This window comes from Lagenorhynchus albirostris, chromosome 11, assembly GCF_949774975.1.
Source record: "Lagenorhynchus albirostris chromosome 11, mLagAlb1.1, whole genome shotgun sequence".
NCBI lineage: Eukaryota > Metazoa > Chordata > Mammalia > Artiodactyla > Delphinidae > Lagenorhynchus > Lagenorhynchus albirostris.
In genome coordinates this window covers 15931088-15956677 of record NC_083105.1, presented here as the reverse complement: position 1 = coordinate 15956677, position 25590 = coordinate 15931088, and the positions used below count along the sequence as shown (strand labels likewise).

Sequence of the window (25590 nt, the reverse complement as noted above, 5' to 3'; positions counted from 1 at the left end):
GGGAAAATAATGGTGTAGATATCCAAACCAAGAAGGAGTGCTTTTAGCCATACTGCTGGATAAGGATATTTGTGATTTTGCAGAAGAACATGGGTTTAGAAGTTTGCTGTAATTAGTTAAATCACTGTGGCTATTCAAACGTTTCACCCCTGGTGACAGAATCTGACCCAAGAAACTTGTCTTTTCTTCCTTGGAATCTGAAATGGGAAATAAAGAAATTTCTACTTTAAGGAAGTCTGATGTAAGAATACCTGAATTCATAATGAAGAGTGCTTGAACATCATTAAAAGCCTACCACGTGCCAGGCTTTTTGACATATATTATCTCAGTTAATCCTCACAACAGTCATACAAGGTATGACTTACATGACTTATATGACTTACATGATATAATAGGCGTAATTATCCCTATTTTACAGCTTATGAAAGAAAGGCAGATAAAATTTAAGAGGCTGGCTCAAGATCTTACAGCCAGTGCATGGCAGAATTAGGACCCAGAGCAAAGAGACACTATGGTAGAGTTCCACTTTTAAATGAAAACCTTTCCTTTATCTTCCCACAAGAATTTCAAGATTAAACATGGTCTGCGTAGAAGGTATAGGATTGGAGGACCAAAGTTTTCTCTTTTAGTTCACCTTAAAAATGACCTCCCTTGACCAGTTCTTCAGTCTTCCATGTGCCTACAAGGAAGTGCTGAATCCTATTCCCGCTACCTTTTAAAATAGGTTTAATCCTTTCCATTATATCAACATTCTAAATTTATCAGAAATTAAGTGGAGGACTTTATTATCACTATTAGTGATTTCTTAAATCACCATTTTTTATTCTATCTCAGAAAGCTCCTAAGCCTCTTGAAGGTTCTAAATTTTGTCAGTTTCTTTTCCTAGTCCCTAGCACTTTCAAGGTATCCAATTAAAAAGTAAATTAATGGAATTAATAATATGTATGGAATAGGTCACCGTTAAGGTCACTGTCTAATAATCTTCAAAAAGACCTGGGCAGGCAGAGTCCAATAATCTACTTATCTTTGCTTAAAGCAATTTGTTGGATCCCTAACACCTGTTTAGTTGAGTGCTGAGAAGTTATTTGGGGAGCCCGTCTGAGCTACATCGCCCTGAGCTTGCTTTTGTCCTCTCTCCTTCCCTCCCTCTTTTTCTTTCTTCCTGTCTTCCCTTTCCCTTTTCTTCCTTTTAAAATTTTGATTGAAAATCTTTTGGCCGCCAGTCTCTGCACTAAGCACCAGGGACCTCATGGTGGGCAAAATAGACAAGACTCCTACCCTCATGGAACTTACAGTCTGGTGTGGGGAATTAGGCATTAATTCTATCACATTCATGAATGGGTGTAAGATTACAAATTGTGGTGGGCACCACCATGCAGTAAGGGATCTGACTTAGTCTGGGGTTGGGAGACAGCTTCTTTGCATTGAGATATGAAGAACGAGTGGGTACTAAGGGAAAACTGAGGATTCCAGGCAGCAGAAACAGCATGTGCCAAGGCCCTGTGTTGCCGGGAATCATGGTACGCTGGAAAACGTGGCTGGATCAGATAGCACAAAGGCAGAGGGTAGGGGATGCTTCTTGTGAGATCAGCAAGGACCAAGACACATGCTTTATAAAGATTTTGGCTTTCAGCTGAAGAGCAATGGGAAGCCACTAGCATTCTAAGGAAGAACTGGGGGTGTGAGAACTGTTACTGACTGATGCACCTTCGTTTGTCTCTGCAGGAGCGATGCAGTCATACACGTGGTCTCTAACATACACAGTGACAACGGCGGCAGGATCTCCAGCTGAAAACTCCCAACAGCTGCCCTGTATGAGGAGTACACACGTACCTTCCTCCTCGGTCACACACAGGATCCCAGTTTATCCCCACAGAGATGAGCACGGGTAGGTGACTTTCCTGGGATGTTGCCTTGCTTTTACGTTTGATTTGAAAGGGGAGGGTTTACTCGGTAGTGGTTTTCTGAGGACAGGAAGGTTGCGCCCTCTGTTGAGTTCTCAGCGTGCTCTTGCCCCTGTACAACTGTCTCATGCAGTCCCCACAATGACCAGGGGAGGTAGGCGGGTCACCCCCGCTTGACAGATGAGGAAGTTGAGGCTGCACCGAGTCCAGTTCCCCAAGGCCACACAGCTGGCGAGGGTCAGGCTGACAGCCTGTGTCTGCCTCCTTTAGGAAGGAAAACTGAATACTCCCTCTCCGCAGCTCCCCTGGATGGTCCTCGTGCACTTTGTAGCCTTATAACACAGCTTCATGGTGGGTCCAAGTCTTTTATGACTCGACAGGAGGAGGGCTTCCTCACCCGAGGCTGGAGGTCCCTGGAGGGCAGCAGTCATTCATGGGGTTCAGAGAATCCCCCTGGGTTCCAGTGGCGCTTTGGAGCCTGAATAAATCAATCATTGATTTTGCCCATATTTTTTCCCCTAATCTGTAGTGATGTTACTGTGATGAATAAGCTACAGATCCATTTAAAAGGGTAACAGCTTTTTGCCACTTTGCATTGTCTTTATTAAAAGACATTCCTCACACAGTGTCTAATGTGCAGTTATCTGAAAAACACTTATGATGTTAAAAAGGGCCCTTCTTGTCACGAGACTCTGCCATGTAGGCACAGTAAGCCTCCCAAGCCAGGTTCCAACAGACCAGCTCTGGGGGACACAGGAGGGGACGGAGGAGGACCGCTCAGGTCCCTTCCACGTGGTAGCCTGAGGCCTGGCTGTGGGCATACTTGAGGTTAATTCCATAGGCTCAGGTGCCCCTGACCCATCAGTGGGGCAGCCACCATTTCCTCACGGGGCCTCCTAGAGTAGTTCCCCACACATTTAAAATCGACTTCGACATTGTTTCAGAGAGCTTCCGACTCTGCAGAAATGGCACAACAGACACCCGCATGGTCATATGTCAGCGTCTTTGCTGTAAAGATGTTATTAAGAATAGTGGTAATAGTATCCTATGTTTCCACAAGACTATTTTATAATAGAAAGTGACCCTCGGGGTCACGTGCAGCATTTTTAGTACAGATGTGAGAAACAAGGGTGCGAGTAGCCCAAGGTCCCACAGCTGGGAAGTGGTGGAGCCAGGCTTAGAACCGGAGGCTGACGCCTGGTTGGCCGTGGTGTTTCCCCCCTGCACCAGAGACATGGGAAAGCAAAGGCCTGAACAATACAAAAACAGAAGTCCCAAAGTAATTTCTTCTTTTTTTCCTATTTGACTTCAGGCTATAATATGGGGCTTTTTACCACAACAGGAGAAGAGGTTTCCATCACTAATGATGTTTTGCTCAGGGCTAGTTTTCATTCCCTGCGCATCCGCCGGGTGGTGAGGGAGGTATGCTGAGGGGAGGAGGAAAACCCACCTGGGAGTTTAAAACTATCACAGCAAAGCCGCAGAGTGGAGATGGTAGGAAACAGAAAGAAGAAAAATGGAAAACAAAAAGGAAGAAAAGAACAAAAAGGAACAAAAGTAGATGAGGTTGATTTTTAAAGGTGTCAAACTGATTTGTTCTCCCTGCTGTTACTCACAATATTCAACATGCCTAATGCGTTTTAGATACACGGGAAGCTATAACTATGGGAGCTATGGCAACCAGCATCCTCCCCCAATGCAGAGCCAGTACCCGGCCCTCCCGCACGACACAGCCATCTCGGGACCGCTCCACTACTCCCCGTACCACAGGAGCTCTGCACAGGTGAGTCGGTGGCCCCACTTGTTGTCCAGGCCTTGGTGTGCGTGGTGCCAGGTCTAGTCAATTCAACACAATTAATAAGCGCTTTCTGCATACTGTGTGTCTCCAAGGAAAGGACAGTCTTTTCCTCAGTGTCATCTCTTCCCTCCAGTGGCTGCCCACAGTGGGTGCTCAGCCAGAGTTCACCCCTACTTGCTTTCACGTACATGGGTGCCGACCACATGTCTTTAGTTCTGTCCTCCCTTTGACCTCTCTCCCAGGAGCCAAGCAGCCGCAATGTCTGTTGTCCTTTTTTTCGGGCAGCCACTCTCAGACTGAATCTTTTGTGTCCTCTCCCACCACCCACTCCTGGTGCAGTCAGACCCTTATGGAGTCCTGTCAGGACTGTCATGCCAGCATCATCCTGACTGGTCTCTTGGTTTCACATCTGTTCCTTTTCAGTCCAACCCACACACACAACCTTACCAGAAGAGTCCTCCTGAAATGGACCCTTATCCGATCATTCTCAGGCCTTTGGCCCTTCACTGTCTAACAAACCACATTGCTCCTCTGTGGCCTTGGTGAGTGGGGATAGTGGCTGCACCTGTCGCACCAGTGTTGGGTGCTCCACTTGTCTCAGACGTGTTCCTGTGCACTGGGCCCCAAACACAACTGGTCACCAGTTCCATCCTATTCTGCATCCTCGTTGTCTCTGCACACTCCCTGTCCTTGTCTCAGATCAGGTCTTTATCCAACCTGGATGATGACAAAAGCCTTCCCATCTGTTGCCATGCCACTGAACTTGCCCCATCTCTGGTCCATCCCCAATACTGCAGCTGGAGGAATCTTTTGGGAAAAAAAAGCCAACTGGCCATAACACCCTCCCTCTTTTGCATGTCATCGCTTTCAAAGTCAAGTTCAACTCCTTAGCACGTCTCTCAAGACTCATGATCATCTGGGCTCTGCCTGCCTTTCTGGCCTACCAGCCATACCCCACCTTTGCCCCAGCCATGCCAGCCCACGTGCAGTTCCCCCAGGTCTTCGCAGATACTGTTGCCTCAGGCTGGGATTCTCTTCCTCAACCTCTTCTGCTTGTTGTTCAGGACAAGCATCCTACTGTCTGTGTGGCACTTGCTGACACCGCCCTCATCCTTCCTCCAGGACCGTATTCGGTGCCACTCCTCTGTACTCACATGGTGCGTTGGGCTTCCTTCTGTTGGCATACTTCTCATCACTGACTTTCCTGACACCCACAGGAGACCCCAGAGCTCCTTGAAGGCAGAAATTAAGTCTAGGATCTCCGGGTCACAGCACCCATCAAAAAGAACAGCTAGCTTTTACTGAATGCTGTCCCGTGCCAAGCATAGTGCCGAGCCCTTTCCACACCTCCATGGTAACTCTTGCAGAAAGGAAGCGAGGATAACTTGCCCGAGGACTTGAACCCAGGCAGTGTGACCCTGGCTGCCCAGGCTCTTAAGCAGCAGCCTCCGTCACCTCTCATAGAGGGCATCCACTGTTTATTGAACAGAGGAGTGAACAGGAGGTGGGGCAGCATAAACAACTGTGGTGTGCGGCAGGCAGGGCGGCAGGTTTGGGAGGCAAGATGAGAGCTATGCTTAGGAAAGAGCTCCTGCAGCAAGGGCCAAAGGACGATGAAGCAGAGAGGAAGGGGCCTGACAGAACAGGGAGCGCTGCCAGGAAGCACTTGCAGGAGTCCAGAACAGAGGTGGCAGGACGTGAGCTGGGATGCAGGCTGCAGTTACATCAGCTGTCAGCACAGACCTGCCTCCGGGGGCGGGCACCGAGCAGAGTGTACCCACGGTCCACGGGCCCTCGGGGCAAACAGGCGTCTGTTTTGATTTCCATCGGCAGTACCAGGGGGAGCCCTGGTATAATCCCCGGACAAGCCAAGAAGTGGATTCCTCGAAATCATCACCTGGGGCATTCAGTATAGGTCCCAACTGTGTCACACAGAGAGGCCTTTTCCCTAGGGACTGCTTCTCTTGGGAGCAGAGTCTGTGCTCCCCCACGGTGATCCCCTAAGGGACTTAGAGCTGCTGCCATAGACTGGGTCACACACAGTCTAAGCAGCCCACTCATTCATTCATTCAGTCGCTCTCCCACGACTGTCGAGTGCCCACTCTGCGGCAAGCACTGCTTAGCCTCTGAGAATACGGGGAGAATGAGACGGAAGCGTGCCTGCTTTGGGAGAGCTTCGGCTCCAGTAAGGAGACACTGGCAAGATCAAGCGAAAATCCCAGCCACAGCTCCTGGCATTACCTTCCCTCTTTCTTCACTCCCTCATTCCTCCTCATGAAATTTCTGGAGCTGGTTTTTCTGGGCTGTTATTTTTAAAGCCTTTAGCTACAGAAAGAAGCCAAAGGCTCCTAAAGGCCCGTGCGGTCCCTGGTGATCAAAGACAGGTCGAAGCATCCACCCCGGAAACCACAACGGTCCCCAGCTGGAGCATCATCATTTAATCGCTGGTCCTAATCCAAGGGCTGAGGACTAAACGAACGCCTGTGGAGGAGCCCGCTGAACCCAGACTAGGCGTGGGAGGTGAAAGGGTCCTGCAGCGTCGTCACCACTGTGTCCTGTGGCTTTCAGGCAAGGTCCTTTCACGACCTCTGACCCCCACCACCCGCTCATGCCCTCCACTTGGTGCTTAATGCCTTTGTCTCCATTTGTAAAGTGGGGTGGGGAGCCGTTAGTTATAAAACATCTCTGCCCAGGTCGATGGGTTAGGGTTAGGGTTAGAAGGGTGAGATCAGCACTTCTCCTGGGGAGGGTACTGTCTAAAGACGAAGAATCCTTCGTTTTGTTTTTCATTAACATTTATGGGTCAAGCACTGTTTTAGGCACTTTCAAATACAGAGGCTCACTTAATTCTCAGAGCAACCTCAGGAAGAAGGCATTTTCTCCAGGTGTTAAAGACGAGGAAAACCTCAGAATGTAATTTGCCCCAGGTCATGCATCCAGTAAGTGACAAAGCGGACTCAAAGGCAAATTCTCCAAATCTCAACCCCAGGCCGGTGGCACTGAACACTACATGGTGTGTGTTTTGGAGGGTGGGAGGTAAATTGGAGAGGTTACTGCAGCTGTTCTTAATAAGTTTCAAGTTCCCAAAGAGAAGAATCACACACTCAAGATACTGTGTTTCTTTCCTTTCCTGGTACTTTGGTTTAAGGTTGAGCACATAGGGGAAAATCCACTGCAGGGCTAATTAGTTTTAGCTTTCCAGAGCAGAGGTCAAGCCGTTCTACTCCTGAATACTGAATATCACACTTCATTACATCAGACTCAGTGGGGAAAAGATTAGTCTGAATGGAAGAAGAATCACAACCATAGAATATGGTTAAAGAATGCAGTTGGTCATTAGCACAAGAAACTAACTTCTGCAAGTAAATGCCTACCAGGTTTGCCTTAAAGAATGGATACAACACCTCTGTGAAGTTCAGTAATCGCAGACATCCCAGCATTTATATACACAAAATAACGTGAAGTCATTTGTTTTTTGAAATAGGGCATTGTGTGCCCTTGTTTATACTACTCATTTATACAAGACATGCTTTCTTCATGGTACTACAAAGGTAAACCTCCAGTCCTGTTTGAATCCTCGTAATTTCTCAGTTAGTGAGTCCAGATGAATCAGGTTGCACAGGGTAAGGTTTGAATTATTTCAGAAAAACACCCTTCTTTCAGCTATACTGCACTTGTCCACACCAAAATAAGTGAACAAGGGATGGTATCAGCTGCCCTTTCCCAGGTTCCCCATTCTCATGCCCAACCAGAAAGAGAAAACAAACCAAACACATGGCCACAAAGTATTTCTGAGCCTCATTCAACACACATTCATGGAACCTCTACCCTGTCAGCAGCCATGAATGTGAAGTGGGCCCTTGAGCTTAAAAGCCATTTGATCAACCAGAAGCAAACTGGCTAGAAAGACACTTAAGGTGAACCAGAAAGTTGTTGCACATTTCTCGTCTGTATGGCCAAGGCCCAGCCTTGCCAGCCGGTCACACAGCTCTCACGGCAACTCCAGTGGACCAGCCCAGGGCCAGTGGGTCCTCGATCTCAGTGGCCCAGTGACTGCTACAAAGTTTGCTTAGCGTGCTCCACTTTGGGATAGCATCTTGGGCCGAAGGGAATAAAAGAAGCCCACCATAGCGGTATAAAATCTCTGACTGTAGAGCCAGGCTTCCTGAGTTCAAATCTCAGCTCTGCCTCTGATTAGCTCTGTGCCTCAGTCTCCTCATCTGAAAAATGGAGATAATTCTAGTACCTATTTCATAGGGTTGTTGTGAGGTTTGAGTGAGTTAATAAAGGTTAGAACAGGGCCTAGCTCATAGTTAACACTCTGTGTGGATATTTTCATCATTATCCTTTGTAACACCACTGTTATTATATTTTCATAATTATAGAATTAATTTCTGTCTTCCTCAACTCTACTAGCTCTGTGAAGGCAGGGACCAGGTCCTTTTTTTCTGACCATTTTATTCCCAAGACCCAGAACAGACCTGGCCCTTGGTGGGTCCTCAGGACATACTCATCAATGAATGAAGGGATGAATGGATCCTTACTCTGGTAGTAAGTTGCTGTGTGACCTCACGTAGATCATTTCCCCTCTCTTGCCCTCAGTTCCCTCATCTGTAAAGTGAGAGGTAGGACCAGGTGGTCAGTCACTAAGGCTCTTCCTTTCATTAGTGGACCACGATGCTGTGACCTGAAGAAGACGAATATCCATAATAGTTACCACGTTTTGAAAACTTACTGTGTGGAAGCTCGAAGTGTTTCACATGTATTAACTCAATTAATCCTGACCCGCAGAGCTCAGCATATGTGGACCGTCTGGCACAGTCTTGGGGGAGCTGCGTCCTGGGTGGGGGGTGCCTGTTGAAAGAACTTTGGTCAGTGAGAGCCGCCTTTCATAGGAAAACAGTTTGTGCGCCCGATGGGGGCCACCTTTCACCCGTGCTCAAGTAGCAGTCCATTTGGCGAGGGTCAGGGATAAAGGGCTCATTCTTCCCTCTCCAAGTGCAGGAAAGTCAGCCCTCGGTGTGAGTAGTCACTTCTCAAAATAGCACTTCCTAAAATGGTTCCAGAGAGGCCCGGGGTCAGTCTCAGCTGAGATGGACTCATGTCACGGCCCCTTGAGGGAACCTTTGCCCACTTGTGCACACACACGTGCACCTACACGTGCCCACAGACACCCCTCGCACACCTCTCACAGGGTGGGGACTGGTGACTCATCTCCATTTTCACATCAGTAGCAACAGTGTGGGATTTGACCTAGAAAAGGCTAACTTCTGGTTAGGGGCCCTCAACAAAAAGTGCCTTTATCCTGAGCAGAGCTCTCAGGACCTCAGGGTTTGTGCCCAGTGGGCCCGAGGAGCCCGCGTGAACCCGGATGTGAAGTGTGAAAGGTGAGGCGGGTGCTCCCACCAGACTAAAGAGAGGCCTCACTGGCGGCTTTAATGGCCAGGCCGGGCAGCGGCACTCCAGCCTCTCAGCTCTCAATGGTCTCTTCACCACAGGGAAGACGAGTCACTGACTCATTTGCAATTAGCTGACCTAACGGGACAGAATTTTCCAGGCCGGATTCTGTGGTAACAGAATTTTATTGTCACATTGGAGATATTTTGAGCCAGTCTCATTTCCAGGCAATTACTCTTTTGAGCCTGTGACACAACCCCTGGGCACAGCTGCATCTAGGGTCCTTGCTTCGGCACAAAAGACACGCTCTCTTGGGTTCTGTGGGGAGGAGCCTCCAAGTCCACACGGTGACATGGTACCTACACAAGCCAGGCAAGTAGGACTCTGTCAGAAGCATCAAGCTGAGGCCTGGTCAGGGTTGTAAGACCCTGTGGTCTGTTGGGGAGGGGGGAGCTTAAAGGAAGAGTGACAGAGAGATTCGAGTTTAATGGGCTGTGTTCCAGGAAAGGAGTGTCTTCCTCTCTGAATTCTCTGCAGTTCAGTTGTGGTGGGTCATGCCTCGTTTGGGCCAGTCAGATTGATGTGGAGGAAAGTCACCAGCTCAGGACCGGGCCTTTCTGCCAGCTCTCCCACTAGCTTGCCATGTGGCGCCTCACTTTATGGATCCTAGTTTTCTGTACAACATCTGTACAACGTGGGGTTGGATTATATGATCCCTAACGTTCTTTCTAGCGGTAACGTCCAGGTGTTCATTCACCAGATAAGTTATGTAGCACCTGCTAGGTGCCAGGCATCATTTCAGATGTTGGGCATATGGTAGAGAACATGACAAAGCCCCACCAGGAGCTTAGGAATATAAGCCAGTGGAAGGAGACAGCTGACAAGCAGGATGCTAAGATCCCGACCTGAGAGATGGGGGGTGAGGCACTTAGCTTGGAGAGAGAGGATGTCCAGAAACGTCTCTCTGAAGAGGTGACATTTGAGCTGAGGTCTGAAGAATGATGAAAAGGCAAGCATGGAAGGAGCTTGGGGGTAGCGGTGGGGAAGAAGTGTTCTAGGCAGAGGCAACAGGTGGGACAAAATTCTCTGAGGTGGGAACCAGCTGGGCAGGCCAGAGGACCAGAGAGGAGGCCTCTGTGCCAGGGAAGGGACATGCATCCGGGGAGCTTACCTGAGAGACTGTCAGGAGGGGGAAGCCACCTTTTGGAAAAAATTAGAGACCATTTTGTAATAATACTTCTTAATATTACCTGTTTAACACCCGGGATCTTGATATCTTGGGCAGGGCCCAATCTCAGTACGGTCTCTTTGGGGTTTAGAATGGGTCCTAGGCTAGAATCCCACCGCCCAGGCCTGAGGGTCCACCGTGGCTGCCGTACACGCAGCTGATTTGGGGATTATGAAAGGCTCCGTGCGCTCTCCCTGGTCTCCTTGGCAACACCCCTGGGTGCCTCGTCCCCCCAGATCCCAGATACCAGCTACGCCCTTCTCCCTCTTGCCTACCTGTTCTTCTGACTGCGGAAGGCGTGGTGTCTGTCCTAGGTAGGACAAAACCCTCACTACTAGAACTTGGCGCCCTCTTCCTTGACCTGTGCATAGCTGGTTCTCTTTGCATGCTTTGGGCCTAACAGCCTTCCCCTGCTGCCCCTCGGGCTGCCACTCAAAGAGGCAGAACAGTTCCCCTCTGGCCCGCTCGACTACAGGGGGCACCACTGTTGTCATAACCCCTTCTCCTGGCTGTCTAGGCTTCAGCCTGTCTGTCTCCCTCACAGGGGGCAGCTTCCCACCGAATCCCTCGGGGCTCCACTCTCCAACTGTCAGGGAAGACAGATGGGGAGCAGAAGAATTCCGACATTAGCACATATAGGCGCTCTCCCTACTCGTTGCCCTTGCCACCCTTGTTGACTGGCTCCTGCTCTTGTTGGGGTGGCCCTTAGCACAGCAAGGAAATCTTTGTGCTGCCTGGCCTGCAGACCCCGGAGCTCGCAAAGGGAGCCCAGAGCTCCTCCCCTTCCTCCCCTCTGATTGTCCTAAAAGCGGCTTATTTGCATAGCTGTCTCGGTAACTGAAAAGAATGTAAAAGAAGCAGCACTTCAGGGGCCCTCCTCTTATTCCCGATTCTTTCCAGAACAGCTCCCCCTCTTCTTGTAGCTATTAACAACCTGTTTTCCTGGCCTGCACAAAAGCACCTCCCCTCCCATTTGGCTTATCTTGACTCCTTCTTCCACATTCACACCAAGCCCAATAATTTACCATTTCCTGCTTGTATATCTTCTAGGACTTCAGTGAATGTGAACCAAAAAGAGAGATGTTCTCTGAATGATAGGCACTAATAATAACCTTTGAAGCTGTTGACTTGCTTCCTCTTCAAAAGCCTGCTTTTAGGTTGCAGTTCATAATTGAATTCAACTGTAAAATGCTATTTTTAATGATGTCATTGCGTTTTTCTTGGCAGTATTGTTCTCTTGGGTTGATGGAGTGGGACCTATCACATCTCCTAAAATGATAAAGCTCAAAACCATCCATCCATATATCCGTATCTATTTGGACATGCTGTTCCTCCTGTACACACACACACACACACACACACACACTCTCTCTCTCTCTCTCTCTCTCTCTCTCTCTCTCTTTCTCTCTCTCTCTCTCTCTCTCTCTCTCTCTCTCCCTCTCCCCCTCTCTCCTGTATTCCCAGTGGGGTTATTCCTTCTTTTGGGTTTGACTTCCCCAAATATTGCAGATTAAGAGCACAAAAAGTCAGTATTTTTGGTTGAGTGGCTATCAGCCTAGCTCTGGCTGTGAAATCCTTTGCATTTCTCCTGTTATATACTTCCTAGACCAAGAGTCAGTCTTTCAGAATTTCACTGATTACTTCCCATCAACTTTCATTAACAGCGTCTTAAGAAATTTAACTTAAACTGTGAACATGACTGATATTGTGTATGTGCAACTTCAAGCTAATTTTAACTTTGTGGAATTTCTTTCCCCTCAACAAGTACCCGTTTAATAGCCCCACTTCCCGGATGGAACCTTGTTTGATGAGCAGTACTCCCAGACTGCATCCTACCCCAGTCACCCCCCGATGGCCAGAGGTGCCCACAGCCAACACGTGCTACACAAGCCCGTCTGTGCATTCCACGAGGTATGGAAACTCTAGTGACATGTACACACCCCTGACCACGCGCAGGAATTCTGAGTATGAGCACATGCAACACTTTCCTGGCTTTGCTTACATCAACGGAGAGGCCTCCACAGGATGGGCTAAGTGACTGCTTTCATAGAAATCCATATTTAATATTAATAATAATTAATAATAATAATAATAAACTCAACACCCACCCCCCAGAAGAATTTTATCTCAATACATCATAACTCCTGGACTATTCCTAGGCATCCATCTTCCTAATGAATATGAGGCTGGGATTCAGTGTGGGATGATAAACTTTAGTTCAGAAATGGGACTCACTAAAAGTCAGTGAGGTTGGGTTCCTGTAGCCAAGCCAGACTTGACTGTTTGTATAGAGCACTATCTCGGGCAGGCCGACCTGTCCCTTTTCCCTCTGTTCCATGCCTTCACTTTATGTTGGCAACCATTGCCAGTAAATTACCTATTTTCCTGTTGACAGAAGCTCTTTAGTCTTGAAGGGTGGATACTAGAGACGGAATCTGGTTTGTGCTTTTGGATGGGCACATAATTTAACCAAGAGCATTCACCTTTCCATCTGGCTGTCATCTTACTGTACAACAGACAGCCCCCTCAGATATGTCCTAAGCATCCCTTCTTCCTGGTGGTGTCGTCACTGCTTCCTGGAGCACCAGGGCTAAGTGGAGGTATCTGGAAACTCTAGATTCCCTGTTACACTTATGTCTGTCACAGTACCTGCATTGCCTTGGAATGTAAGCACTGTTTAGGGGGAAGGAAGAGGCCTGTTCTGTATGCCTTAAGTTGAGTGAGGTTTGTAGGGGACCGGTTCTTCTACATGCAAGTATTTGTCCTAAGTTTGCACAATGGCTAGTGTCAGCAAAAGGCAGGAAAGGGGTTTTTAAAGTTCTGAGAGAATGTGGATTTATGGCATTGAGTATCATACTCAGCTCTGCTATATTAACTCTGTGAAACTGAATGGACCAAACTTTTAACTTACCAAGCACCAAGTGTGAAAATGACTTTCATGGTTCCTTCATAAGACTATAATAATTTCCGACACTTTGATAGAAAAAAATCAAAGCTGTGCCTTTGAACCTATACTATACTGTGTATGTGTGGAAATAAAAATGTATTGTACTTTTGGAAAATCTTTTCGTAGGCATTTTTCTGTTAGATTTGTAGCAATTTGTGAGGTTTGTTAGAGATTAACATAGGTTTTCTTTCTGTATTATAAAAAACACCAAGAAATTATGGTGGACCTATTACCCTATGGGTAAGAAATAAATGGAAACATGACATCGGATGTTTTAGCAGTTGTTCTGTAAATAAAACATTTGATCACACCACTCAGTGTGATAATCATGTCTACAGCTAAAATGGACATAGTTTTATCTGTACAGTTGTGCAAGATATGAATGGTTTCACACTCAAATAAAAAGTATTGGAATGACCTGCTTTCTTCATTTTCATTTTGTATTTGATAATGATCTGTGTGTGTGTGTAATATAAATGACATTCTGAATACTTAGGGTATAAGTAGGCGAAACAAAACTAAGTGGTCTTCTGTGGTTGTGCTTATCCAGCTCCCTGTGATCTTGTCATCATTAAAATGTGGATAGGCCACACATGCAGTCCTTAAACGACGATTTAGCACCCACAGCCTGATGTAGGGAACCAGTTCTACATACAAGGATTTACCTGAAGTTTTCATGATGGCTAGCGTCAGCAAAGGGCAGGAGGCTTTCAGCTCTTGCAGGGAATATTATTCTTCAATACCAGCATCATTAAGAGGTCCCCTGGTACTTAGTTCATTATGCTTTAATGATCACTGGTTGTAAAGATATTTCAAGCACAGTGCTTTAAATGCCAATAAACTTGTGGAAAAGAACAGTAACAGTACTAAATACTTAGTAAGTACCAACAAATTCTTCTCCAAAACTGCATTTTGATTCTAGGGTTGGGAAGTGAGGACACAAGAGGGAAAATGATTAAATGTTTTGCCCAAATGTTAAGAGTCTAGGATCTATGAGAAATTCAGAGCCACAGATTTCCAGAAATGGCAGTAGTGACTATTTTAACTAAAAGGCATGAGAATTTGACAACTCAATTTGCATTTTGAAAGATTTATTTTTAAAGCCAAGCTCTTACTTGCTATTACATAACATACTTATACCTGAAATTTTAATTTTAGGATTAAAATTATACATTTTACATAGCATCCCCTTTAAAAAAAATTAGCTATGTTGTTCTACCAAAAGGAAGCAGATGTTGGATTTCACTCTCTGATGGTAAATTAGTTTGCTCTTTCAGCCAAGGTCCATTAGTTGGTTTTATATGAGGCAAATAAGGGAGAGGACGAATAAAATTTCATATTTAGTCACTGAAAATAAGCCTGAGAATAACCAGACCTATTGCTCTCCTGCAATCCAAAGCTCGTGCTCCACAAACGAATGGGTGTAGTAAGTCTGACTTTCGACCTACTAAGCACAAAAAAACTAAGCAATTGCCAGATTCTCTAGCCAGGTAGCAGCAGCGCAGAATAAACAACACCCATGTACAAGTAACAACCACAAGCTCTTTAAATGCACAGATGTTTAGGCAAAAATAGTCACAATCAACAAGAGCCTGAATCCCAGAAAATAGAGCGGTTGCTCGAGGAACTCTGCAGAGGAGAGAACAAGGGCCTCCTCGTCACAGCACAGCGGAGAACCGGGAGTCATCGGCGCCGTAGGAGGAAGGAGGCAGCTTCAGATGAGGCGAGTGGCCACTGGACGCTCTCTCCAGAGCACAAGGTCCCCATGTCTTGGGAGTTTAGCATACTGCTTATGTTCCCAATTGTTCTAAAGCTTCCACTTCAGAACACAGAGGGATCTGATTAGAAGAAGACAACAGCTGCTGTGAGCTCATGACTCAGCTGCATCTTCTCTCCCTCTGGTGGCCCCTAGCCAGCCACCAGGAAGGGAATGGGCAAGGCCGGCAGCTGGGAGCAGGGCCAGCCGCTTGTCAGAGGGTGCACAGAGGAGTCTTGGCAATAAAGGGACCCTGCCCTCTTCAGGACTCTCTCTGAAAAGGACTTGGCCAGCTTGAAGCTGGCTGAAGTCATGAACAGCAGCCAGGATGGCTCGCCCACGTCACAGGCCTGTGGCGTCCTAGGCACCCATCCTGCTGTGTCCTTGTCAGGCCTCTAGTGTAGCCCAGGTCTGGAAAGAAAGGGGATCTGTGGCCCCTCGGAGACAGCAACCCAGTTACAGACCAATCAAAACTGTCTGCCATCGAGTGAGCCCAACCTCACTGAGGAGAGGGGCCGAAATCATGGAAAGAGAACTGAAAGGGAGCCGTGGCTTTGCCACCATGTGACCTTGGAGGGGTCACCTCCCCACTGGACCTCGAGCGGACCTCCTCTATGACTGTGACATCCTGAATTATAGTCTGTGTGCTGATGGACCAGGGCGGGCAGATCTGGGTGAGGAGGGTGGACAGCTTAGGGAAAACAAAGAACAGACTGGCAGCTGGGCAGTGATTCAGGAAGGCAGCAATGAGAGAGAAGGCGACGGCTCCACCAGCTGGTGCTAAAGAAACGGACTGCGGTTCATGCCCAGGAGCTGAGTCCCATATACCTGCACCACCATCACCAAGCAACACCTCTTCCTCGTATCCAACCCCAGCCTCTCTTACACGACTCCACTGGGGATGGCAGTCTCCTGCTATTTCCCCCTCCCTCCAGACTTGTCCTGAATATTTGCTTTAAAGTGACATCAATCAAAATGTCTGAAGTGAATCTGGAGAAGGAAAGAGCAAAAACAAACAGGCTATTTGTCCCAGCTTCTCATACCCCTTAAAGGCAGAATCGAAAGATTTTTAAAAAAATCATGGGAAGGGGCTAGTCTCCCTTTATTACAGGGGAAAGAGTGTGGGGAGGGGCAGCTGTAGATCTCTTGAAGCTCAGAGCTCAGACTTAGTCAAGAGTCTGAAGTATGCACATCATCATCATAGGAAGCTTAAAAGAAAAAAGGTGGATGTACTTACTGGCTTCAAAGTGAGGTAGAACTGAGATTAAATCTTGGTTCCACCAGAGATGTTACAGAAGGGACATTCCTGCTCTAAGTAGGACTGGACTTCAGCAGTTCTCAACCCTGGCTGCCCGTCAGAGTTATTCTGTCAACTTTATAAAAATACTGATAGGTAGGATCCACCCACAGTCAATACTAGACCTGGAATGTGATGAGGAATCAGTAGCCTTTTAAGCTCCCCAGATGATTCTAATATGCAGCCAGGGTTGAGAAACACCACCGCTTCCACCTTGAAGTTCTAAGATCCAGGGACTGCTCTTCCCCGAATAGGCACCCCAAGTTTCTTTTTTACAGACTGGCAGATGCCAGTCATCCACACTGTTCACAGTGTCCCCACAGCTGACAAACCTTTCCCTGACTGTACTGTTTTGTTTGTCCTTCAGCCCAGCCCACCTCCCTACCACTCTGCCGCCTGCCCTCCTAACCTGGCCCTTCTCTGCTTCAGTTCCTTGGCAGCCTCCCAAGCTAAGCCAGCCCTTGTGGTTTCCTCTTCTTCCAAGGAGGTCAGAACCTTTTGTGCTTCATCAGCCTCCTCCCTGAAGCTCTTCCCCCATTCCTCCTCCTGCACCTCGACCACCCCCCACTCCAGCCTTCTCACCCCCATATTTTGCTGCTACTGGTGTAGGTGGGACGGAAGACGTAGGCCCAAGAGTTGAGAAAAGAGCTGTTGCTAGGAAAAGAGTGTGGGTGACGAGAGAGGGTGGGTGGGAGAAATAGGGCTCCCCAGTTTTATTCCTCCGTTTGTCATCATAAATGCCTCCAGAGCTAAAACCAGTTGTTTTAAGAGCTATTATGAAAAATAACGAGGTCTGACCGAGACAGCAGGGGTGAGAGCATCAGCCTCAGAAGCAGCTGCAGTGCTGATCCTTGATATTTAAAATAGTCTCCTGATAGAAGGGAAAGCCACTGAAAGAAGTTCAGAAGAGTGAATTCTCAAAGAACTGCCAAACGATGCCCCCACCAGAGATGGAATCCGAAATGTCTTGGCCCGGGCTACACCTCTCGGAAACAAACTGCAAGATGTCTTCTTAAGAACCGAAATGTAATCAAGACAGAAGGACAAGCTTTAAATGAGACACGCTTTCCTCATCTCACACTGAGTGACATATGGTCCATTCCTGAAACAGCTCTGCCTCACTCCATAGAGGTTTCCGTTTCTGGGGGTCTGCTGCGTGCCAGGCCCGTCAGAGGCATCATTTCCACTTCTCAAAACCTCCTTGAGAAGTGTCAGTGGTATAATCATTTCTCTTTACAGGTGGAGAGACAGAGGCTCTGAGCAGTTTAGTGCCCTGCCAGAGTCATACACAGTAAATGGCAGAGCTGGGATGTGGAAACTACGTTGCCCCACTCCCAGAGCCTGTGCTCTTTCTGCTATAGCGCCCTGCCTTCTTCCTCCTTCCTACTTTTGTTCCTGCCCCACCCCACCCCCATTCCTCTCTCCTAAGCGGCTTTGCAGTTTTTAAATCAACCTTGACCGTGGTAAGAGAATCTGCTGGGGTTGACGAGAGTTTCAGAAGTTCTGGGAAAGTTTTGTGTGTTAAATGAAGGCAGATTGTAAGCTGCACCTGAGGTGGCATCCACTCACTGTAAGTTAACAGCAGACCAGTTTTCCCTCCATCACTTCCCAGGGTACATACAAACCAATACGTTATCAAGGACCAAGACTTGGTCATTCTATAGAGAAACAGGAACAAAAGAAAATAATAATGTAAAAAAAAATACCAGGTCACAGGAGGATTTTTATTACTAGGTCAAAAAAAAGCTCTGCAGGGGAGGTGCAATGAGCCAAGTATTCACTAGAATGAAGTCACTGGAGGGGGTGGAGGGGGGCGCTGGCTCCCTCTTGCTGTTCAGGTCACTACCCTTTGACAGCAGTGGCCTCTGACCTCAACAACCCTACAATTCTGTTTTGACTGACCCTGAAACCCATGAAAGTCAGATGCAGGCACTGCCCAAAAGTTGCGATAGAGCTGACTAATATGGGAAAAGCTCCCGGTATGTGCCCCCAGCTGAAAGGAGCCGGCAGTTCTTTGGCGGGAGATGCAATTTATTCTGTCCTCCTCCTTTCAGGGAAATGCTAATCCTTCATAGGCAACTGGAGGGGAAGACTAAAGTGTGTTGATGATGAATGACAATAATCCTTTGTCCACTGCCACCTCCTCCTAGGGTTGAACCTTAAGAGTTTAGTCAAATGTTGGTAAGTAAATTAACGCTTTACTGCATACAGAGCTAAAAAGGAAGTGACTGGAAGAAGGGCTGTGAGAATATATTTCCTCTGACATGTGAATCTCAAAAGCTTAATTGCAAAGACATTGATATGGGGTGTGTGTGTGTGTGCGTGTGTGTGTGCGTGTGTGTGTGTGTGTGTGTGTGTGTGTGTGTGTGTGTAGTGTTTTAGGCTCCTTACTTACCTACACACATATATGACAGTCACTATCCCCAAACTGTCTTATGTCAAAGCGTGTCAGTGTTAAAGACATTAACTACAAGGTTTAAAGATCAAAGCAGTGTGTTGGAATTACTTTTGTGTTCTTAAAAACAACATCAGCAACAACAAAATTCAAACATTTGTGCATCGATAGGAATAACATGACCTTTGTCCCCACATCTTCCAACATCATTGTGAGGGAGGTTGCATTTTGTATTCCAGTTCAGCTAACATTTGAGTGGCTATTCCATGCCAGGTCTGCTGTGCTGGCCACTCTGACAGCCATCTCCTTTAACCCTAAAGACATCCTGCAAAGTAGATATTATTATGTTCATCACAGTTGAGAAAATCAATGCTCAAAGAGGGCAAGTAGAGTCCTTTGGCTTTCAAATCTTCCTCTGAGATACAAAAAACTGGTTGCCAGAAGGGTTTTAAGGAATTTGACAAATGATGGGCTTCTGAGACTCACACAGTGAGTTTGGACTAAAAACCAGGTTTTCCAATTCCCAGTCCAACTTCTTTCGCCACATTACAGCATTGCCACCCAAAGCGCTGGGTTTTCCCAAGAGGTGTTTGGATGGGATTCCAAGCCAGCGAGATGCAAATAGGTCTGACCCACATTCCAGCTCTTGGATAAATAAAAACTCCTAAAGGGCAGCGCCCATTTTGTGTGCTTAATTTGAGAGCCCCACTGTGGATAGTCAATCAGTATTGAACAACTATAGGTAATTTGCCAAGGACTAACAGCATGGGCTCAATTTTAGCAATTAGAATACTGGGAATACTGTGGAGGAACCTCATAAAGGTGCTGAAAACCTGGATCAAGTAGTCATAAATTTCTAAGAGTTAAAAAAAAAGCTCTGAAGTCATCTAATTAAACTCTAATTTTATAAATAAGATCCTGAGAAATTAAAATAACGTGCACAAGGGTTTGACACCAGTCGGCAACAGACCCTTTTCTGTCTCCCAGTTCTATTTGTGTCGTATGGTATTGTGAGATAGTTTCTAGGAATGTAACACGTTGTAAGCTCAAGTTGGATTGGCTGGTTATAGAGTCAAAAGTGATAATTAAATGTCTCTCAGATTTAATTTTTCCTTATCCTGCTGACCAGCTGACCTCTAAGGAAATCTCCCTTGCTGGCTTTCAAATTCAACCAAGTTGATTATTATTTCTCAACAAGTGTTTCATTAGTTTTGGGCTCCTGAACTTCTCTCCTGGCATTTCTCCCTATCTGCTAGCCCTCGAAGCTCTCTGTACTATTCTCTATATAGTTCTCCTCCTCCAAGAAGGCTTCTCTGATTACTCTTCTTCCATCAATGTTTATCTTACTTTGATTTGCATAATATTTACATTTAATTTGTTCCTACCTATCAGTAGAAATGATTTGCTGATTGCCTGGATGTTTTTTATATCCCCAAAGAACAGGATCAATTGATTTTACTGTTTTTCTTTTTTATGGTACCTAAGACAATGCTGTGCTCCAATGAGCACCAAATATTTGTTAAAGGTACAAATCATGTTAATTAACTTTGCTACAAAAGGGAGACTTCATTCTTGATAGAAAATGAAATTAAGATAACTTTTACCTTGCTTTATTTTTCTGATTTCTCAAAGACTAATTAGTGAGTCACGTGCACCTAAGCTTGGTAGTCTAGCAAAAAATTAGTTTAGTGGTGGATATTCTACCAGAATATTAGTCCAGTGGTTCTCAACCCTGGCTGTTCATTTGAATCCACCGGGAAGCTTTTAAAACTATCAATACCCAGGCCTCACCACAGATCAACTGAATCAGAATCCTTGCAGGTATGCCCAAGCAATGATTTGCATGTATCATATTGATATTTTGATTTGCACACATTGATATGTACAAACTCACTCTCATTAACAGATTTGTCTAAAGAATGAGCGTGTTCAAATGTGGTTTTGTTGTTGTCCTTAGAATCACAAAATTTTAGAACTGAGAGACAACCAAGATTCTTTCTGGATCAGTTCCTTTATTTTACAGCTGAGGACACCATGGCTTAAGAGACATTGAGAGAGTAGCCTCACATAGTGGCACAGTGGTTGTTGAGTGACAGTTTGTATCTTGAATTAGCAAAATTCTCTGAACTCCAGTTCTGGAGCTGTAGCAACTAGACCAAGCTGTTTAGTTTTTTAATTTCTGCTTTCTTCTAAAGAAAATGTATAAAAAGTATTACATGTGAAAGATTTGGATTCTAAAAGCTGTTAGCACCAGGTGCTCCTTTAAGACCCTCAATTTGGCACATTCCAACTAGTCCATTGTCACGGCAGAGGAAATGCCACCGCAGGATATATCAAAGTCGAAAATAAATGACTAGTAACTATTTGCAGGGTTTTTTCATTGGCCCTGACCTGTAAGTTCATAACATTTTATGCTATCAGAGCCCAGTGTTTCTAGCCCTTAACTATACCACTTACTAGCACACTTATTGCTTATGAGCAAGCTAATCAACACACTGAACTTCCCTTTTCTTTATAAAAAGGAAGATAGTGCCTGTCCTACTGACCTTGCATTTTTCAGCTATTACAAGGATTAAATCAGATGATCTACGTGGAGATATTTTGAGAACAGTAAATCACTATTCATATATATGTACAGAATTATATTGCTACATCTCAGAGCAGTGACTTGTGAATAAATATTTGTTGCTTTGATTACCCAGGCTCTAAATCCTAATTCCTTGGCACCAAGCCATGCAAGAATCAACAGGAACTGGAGTTACCGCTGGACCAGAGACTCTAGTCACTGAAAGTATCACATAACTAAATATTCAGGGAGGTAAAGTGATGTAGTGACCCAGGATTTAGCTAGTCTAGGCTCTAGTCCCGGAGTCTGCTTTTAACTATTGATTTTGGACAAGTCATTTAATTTTTCTGGGACCAGAGTCTCGTCAGTGGTCAAAGGATGACTTGAATTAGAGTCAAAGATCCTTTTGATTTATAAAATCAGAATATTGGTGCTTAATTAAGATTTACTAAAGTACAATTTCCCATTAATTCATGTGGTTTCACATTTTTTAAATCTCTTTTTGGAAGTACAGGGTTGGAGCCTAAAAACATAGCCTATTTCTGGTAAACAGGCATTTCAAACACATGTGTATAAGACCCTCTTTAAAAGAAACCTCTACTCAGATACTTTATGCTTGTTAGTATCCTGCGCAGGAGCCCTTGCTCCAAAAATAAATATATGGTTACCCAAAAAGCACGTAGTACAGTACTGGACAGAGAGTAAGCACCCGAATATTTTACGTTACAGCTCTCAGTGTGAGTCCCAGTTGGTGTAATCTAACTAATCTGAGCCTGATTTCCTATATGTAAATGGGAACAATACCTTCCTCAATGATCCACTGAGACGGTGTATATTAAAATGTTTTGTAAATGATTAAAAAAATAACTGGAAGATATTACTATTACCTAAGGAATACAGCTTACTATACCGTGACCTTTCCATGAACGTGCTTTGTAAAGAGATAGATTAAAATCTTTCTGACTTTATTATGGACACAGCACTTACCCCAATACCTGGCTCAACAAATATGCTCAATAAAGGTTTGCTGTGTGAAAAGTCTAATCCACAGAAAGACCAAAAGCTCCATGAGCTCAGATTGCATACTTGTTTTTATTTCTAAGTTCTCAGAGCCTAGCACAATGTCTGACACATAGAAAAAAAAACCCTCTAATTCCTCTTTAGCACAGCTCAAGAGGGAGAGGCAAGCAGGGCTGGCATGAAAGATGATTCTGGTAAAGGCTGCTTGGAATGGAAAACTGAAAGTTACTTGGAGAATTCATCCACTCTCTAGCAACTAGCTTGGGAGAGCAGAAAGAGCATAGATAGGTTCCAAGTTCAAATTCAGTTTCCAAATTCTGCAACCTCGGTAAATTAATCTATTAACCTCTCCAATACTCAGTTTCCTCATATTAAAATGAGAATAGTACCTCCCTCATAGGGTTAAGCACTAAAATGGAAGCTCCACAACAGCAGGGGCTTCATTTTCAGGCACTGTAAACATACTGAACAGTTTTGAATGGTATTGAACAGTGCCTGGCACAGCATAGATGCTCAAATATTTGTTGACTTTATTTGTGAGAAACTGACTGAGATAACACAGGTAAAGTATTTAACAGAATGTCTGCATGTAGCGAACACTGAGCAAATGTGAGCCTCCATCATCATCACCATCACCATCATTACTAGTATATCCGTATTATCACATTTACCGGCGGTTGTAGAGCAGCTGCCTTTGGGGAAAGACGCTGATACAAATCTCGAATTCCCCATTTACTGGCTGTGTGACTTAGGACAAATTACTTAACCTATTCGGGTTCCTACGGTTCCACAAAAATCTCAAGTGTCGTGAGAAATCACCTAACTCTGAGTCTGCAGTCCCGGCGGCACGCGATACAAGGCGGCTATTATTATTAAGGCAAAAAACCGCCGAGTCCCCTTTTTATCCGAGAACTGCCTGCAATTTCCCACATTATTGTAGCTGAATACATAGCATGACCGCAAACAAGGAAGGAAGGAAAGAATTTCAAAGAGACCGAAACCGCTGAACGAGAAAAGAGGGAATTAAACCGGTGCATGACAGTTCCCACCAAGGGGTGCCAGTCTCCGCGGCTGTCAACCAGTCCAACCAGCAAAGGCTCGAGCAGGACGGTCAGCTCCGTAAGGAACAAAAAGGAGGCAGAGCCGACGCTTAGGCCCTCCCCCTAACGGTCTCTGGGCCGCTGGCCTCAGGCGGCCGCCGGACTCCGGTTTCCGGCCTTCGCAGGACCACACTTCCCAGCATGCCTTTGGAGGGAAGTCTTTCCCGCTGGATGACTACTAATCCCGACATGCCATTCGGCACTCCGGTAAGTTAGATGGAAGAGTGGAATGACCCCATTGCACGCAGGGAATTGTAGTCCATTTAGCTGCTGGCTCTTAGAGGGGCGGGGAAGAACCGGGTCGCTCTCGTCAGCTGAGGAAAATGATTCATAGAAGAGGGTCAGGAGAGAACAGTTCTGTCTGTGAAAGCACATTTAAAAGGCTGGACTCTTCTCCGAGGGAGGGAGAGGCAGGAGAGCTAGCAGGGCCTCGGGCCTGACTGCCCCCTCAGGCCGTTCGCCAGGCCTCTACCGAGTCCTGGGCCTTGTCGGGGGTGGCCGCGGGGCGCCGGTTGCTGGGGGACCAGTGACGTCGCGGGGTGAAAGTTGAGGGGCGGTGACGTCGGGCCTGCCCGGGCGGAGGCTGGCGGGTTGGAGGCAGAGGGAGGGAGGGAAGGAGGGAAGGAAGGAAGCTGGGAAGAAGCGAGCGAGCGAGTGGGGGCGCGAGGCGTTTACCTGGAGGCAGCGGCTTGGGCGCGCAGAGCGGCCGCGGCTCCCCCGCACCTGCGGCCATGGATGAGGAGCGCGCCCTCTACATCGTCCGGGCCGGCGAGGCGGGGGCTATCGAGCGGGTCCTGAGGGATTACAGCGATAAGGTAAAGAGCCCTGGCCCCGGGCGTGCGGTATAGCACCCTCGGGCCGCCCCCCGGGCTTGCACATCGCATCCCTCCCAACCCCCCTCATTCCGGGGATGCGCATTGCTCTCCCCTGAAAACGTTTCCGGCTTGGGCATGCGTGTTTGTGCCCCCAGCCTTTTCCATCCGTGCATCCTGTATCCCCACCCCCTGCCCCCACCCTCGCGCCCACCCCTCTGATTCCGGCCCAGCAGTGTGTCCCACGGTCCTCTTCCCAAGCGTGCAAGTCACACCCCCGGAATCCGTGAGCGTGCGTCTGTGCCCCTCTCATGGATGCATAAATGCACGCGAGTCCTCCTCACCTGCATAGCTTAAAAATAACGTGTTTCTGTGTATAAACACGGGCCTTGACATGCATAAAACGTATCGGCCACGATGGCAGTTCCTTATATACGTACAGGACTGTACAGTTTTCAAAGCGTGATGTCTCATATATATGGTCCAACTTGATTCTCAGAGAGTTTACAGGGTAGATAGCATCATCCTCCCCATTTTATAGATGAGAAAACGGAGGCACTAGGAACTGAAATCACGCCAAGGTCATGGACATACTATGTTGTAACTGGGGGCAGACTAACTCCTAATAATACCTGTTGTTTGTATCACATTAACAGCTTTCCCATCCATTATCTCCTTTAATCTTGACAGCAATCCTGTGAGGTTTTATCTGCATTTTGCAATTGAGATTCTAGATCGGTTAAGTAACTTGCCCAAGGTCATACTTCTGAGCTGGGATTCCAACCTAGGTGTTATTCTTTCCACTTTACAACTCTGCATGAAAAAGGTATCTTATATATCCCAGTCACTTCTCTGAATGTCTCTTCAAGCAAGACCCGTTAGCTCTCCATTACTTTACCTTCCAGGAGTTTTATATGCTCACTCTTGAAGGTAACATACCACACCTTTATTCTTCCATTTAGAAGATCACTTTATAGAAATAACTGACTTCTGTGAAAACACACCCAACACCACGTCACACCCTAGATATAACATCTTTCTTCCTTTCATTTGCCTCCATTCATAATTTCCCTTTCTGTGTTTGCTGTGTGCCCACCACTGCACTTCCATACACTTTGTATTGTTGAGCTGCCAGTATGCCATTTCTGCTCCATGTGGAGAAGATAAAAAAAATAAGGCACCTTCACTCCCATTTAATCTTCCCAACAATCCTATGAGGAAAGTGGTGGTATTCCCATTTCACAAACGATAAAATTTAGGATGATGTCACCTCAAGTCCACACAGTCATTGAGAGATGGGGCTGAGATTTGAATCTGGGTTTTCTGACTGCTCTTTTACAGTACCATGCTGCTTTCTTTGGGAGGATGCA

The 25590-nt window shown here is 46.4% G+C and overlaps 2 protein-coding genes and 1 long non-coding RNA gene across 10 annotated transcripts in view; 2 read left to right on the top strand and 1 right to left on the bottom strand.

The window, feature by feature from the left end:
- Window positions 1-13617, top strand: part of RFX4 (regulatory factor X4) — a 93397-nt gene extending 79780 nt beyond the window's left edge. For both annotated transcript variants that reach the window (XM_060164702.1, XM_060164701.1), the window contains 3 exons: window positions 1726-1888; window positions 3549-3687; window positions 12093-13617. In XM_060164702.1, coding sequence (XP_060020685.1) covers window positions 1726-1888; window positions 3549-3687; window positions 12093-12365 — 575 coding nt within the window. In that variant the 3' untranslated portion in view covers window positions 12366-13617. The remainder of the gene's footprint in view (window positions 1-1725; window positions 1889-3548; window positions 3688-12092) is intronic.
- The window catches only part of LOC132528693 (uncharacterized), a 28724-nt gene extending 4499 nt beyond the window's left edge, over window positions 1-24225 (bottom strand). Inside the window, exon 1 of the long non-coding RNA XR_009543269.1 lies at window positions 24084-24225. This is a non-coding gene — a long non-coding RNA (uncharacterized LOC132528693). The remainder of the gene's footprint in view (window positions 1-24083) is intronic.
- RIC8B (RIC8 guanine nucleotide exchange factor B) overlaps window positions 24043-25590 on the top strand; it is a 116499-nt gene continuing 114951 nt past the window's right edge. For all 7 annotated transcript variants that reach the window (XR_009543268.1, XR_009543267.1, XR_009543265.1 and 4 more), the window contains exon 1: window positions 24043-24223. Coding sequence is in view for 2 of the 7 variants with exons in the window: in XM_060164704.1 (XP_060020687.1) it covers window positions 24140-24223 (84 nt within the window). In the remaining 5 variants the exon portion in view is untranslated. The remainder of the gene's footprint in view (window positions 24224-25590) is intronic.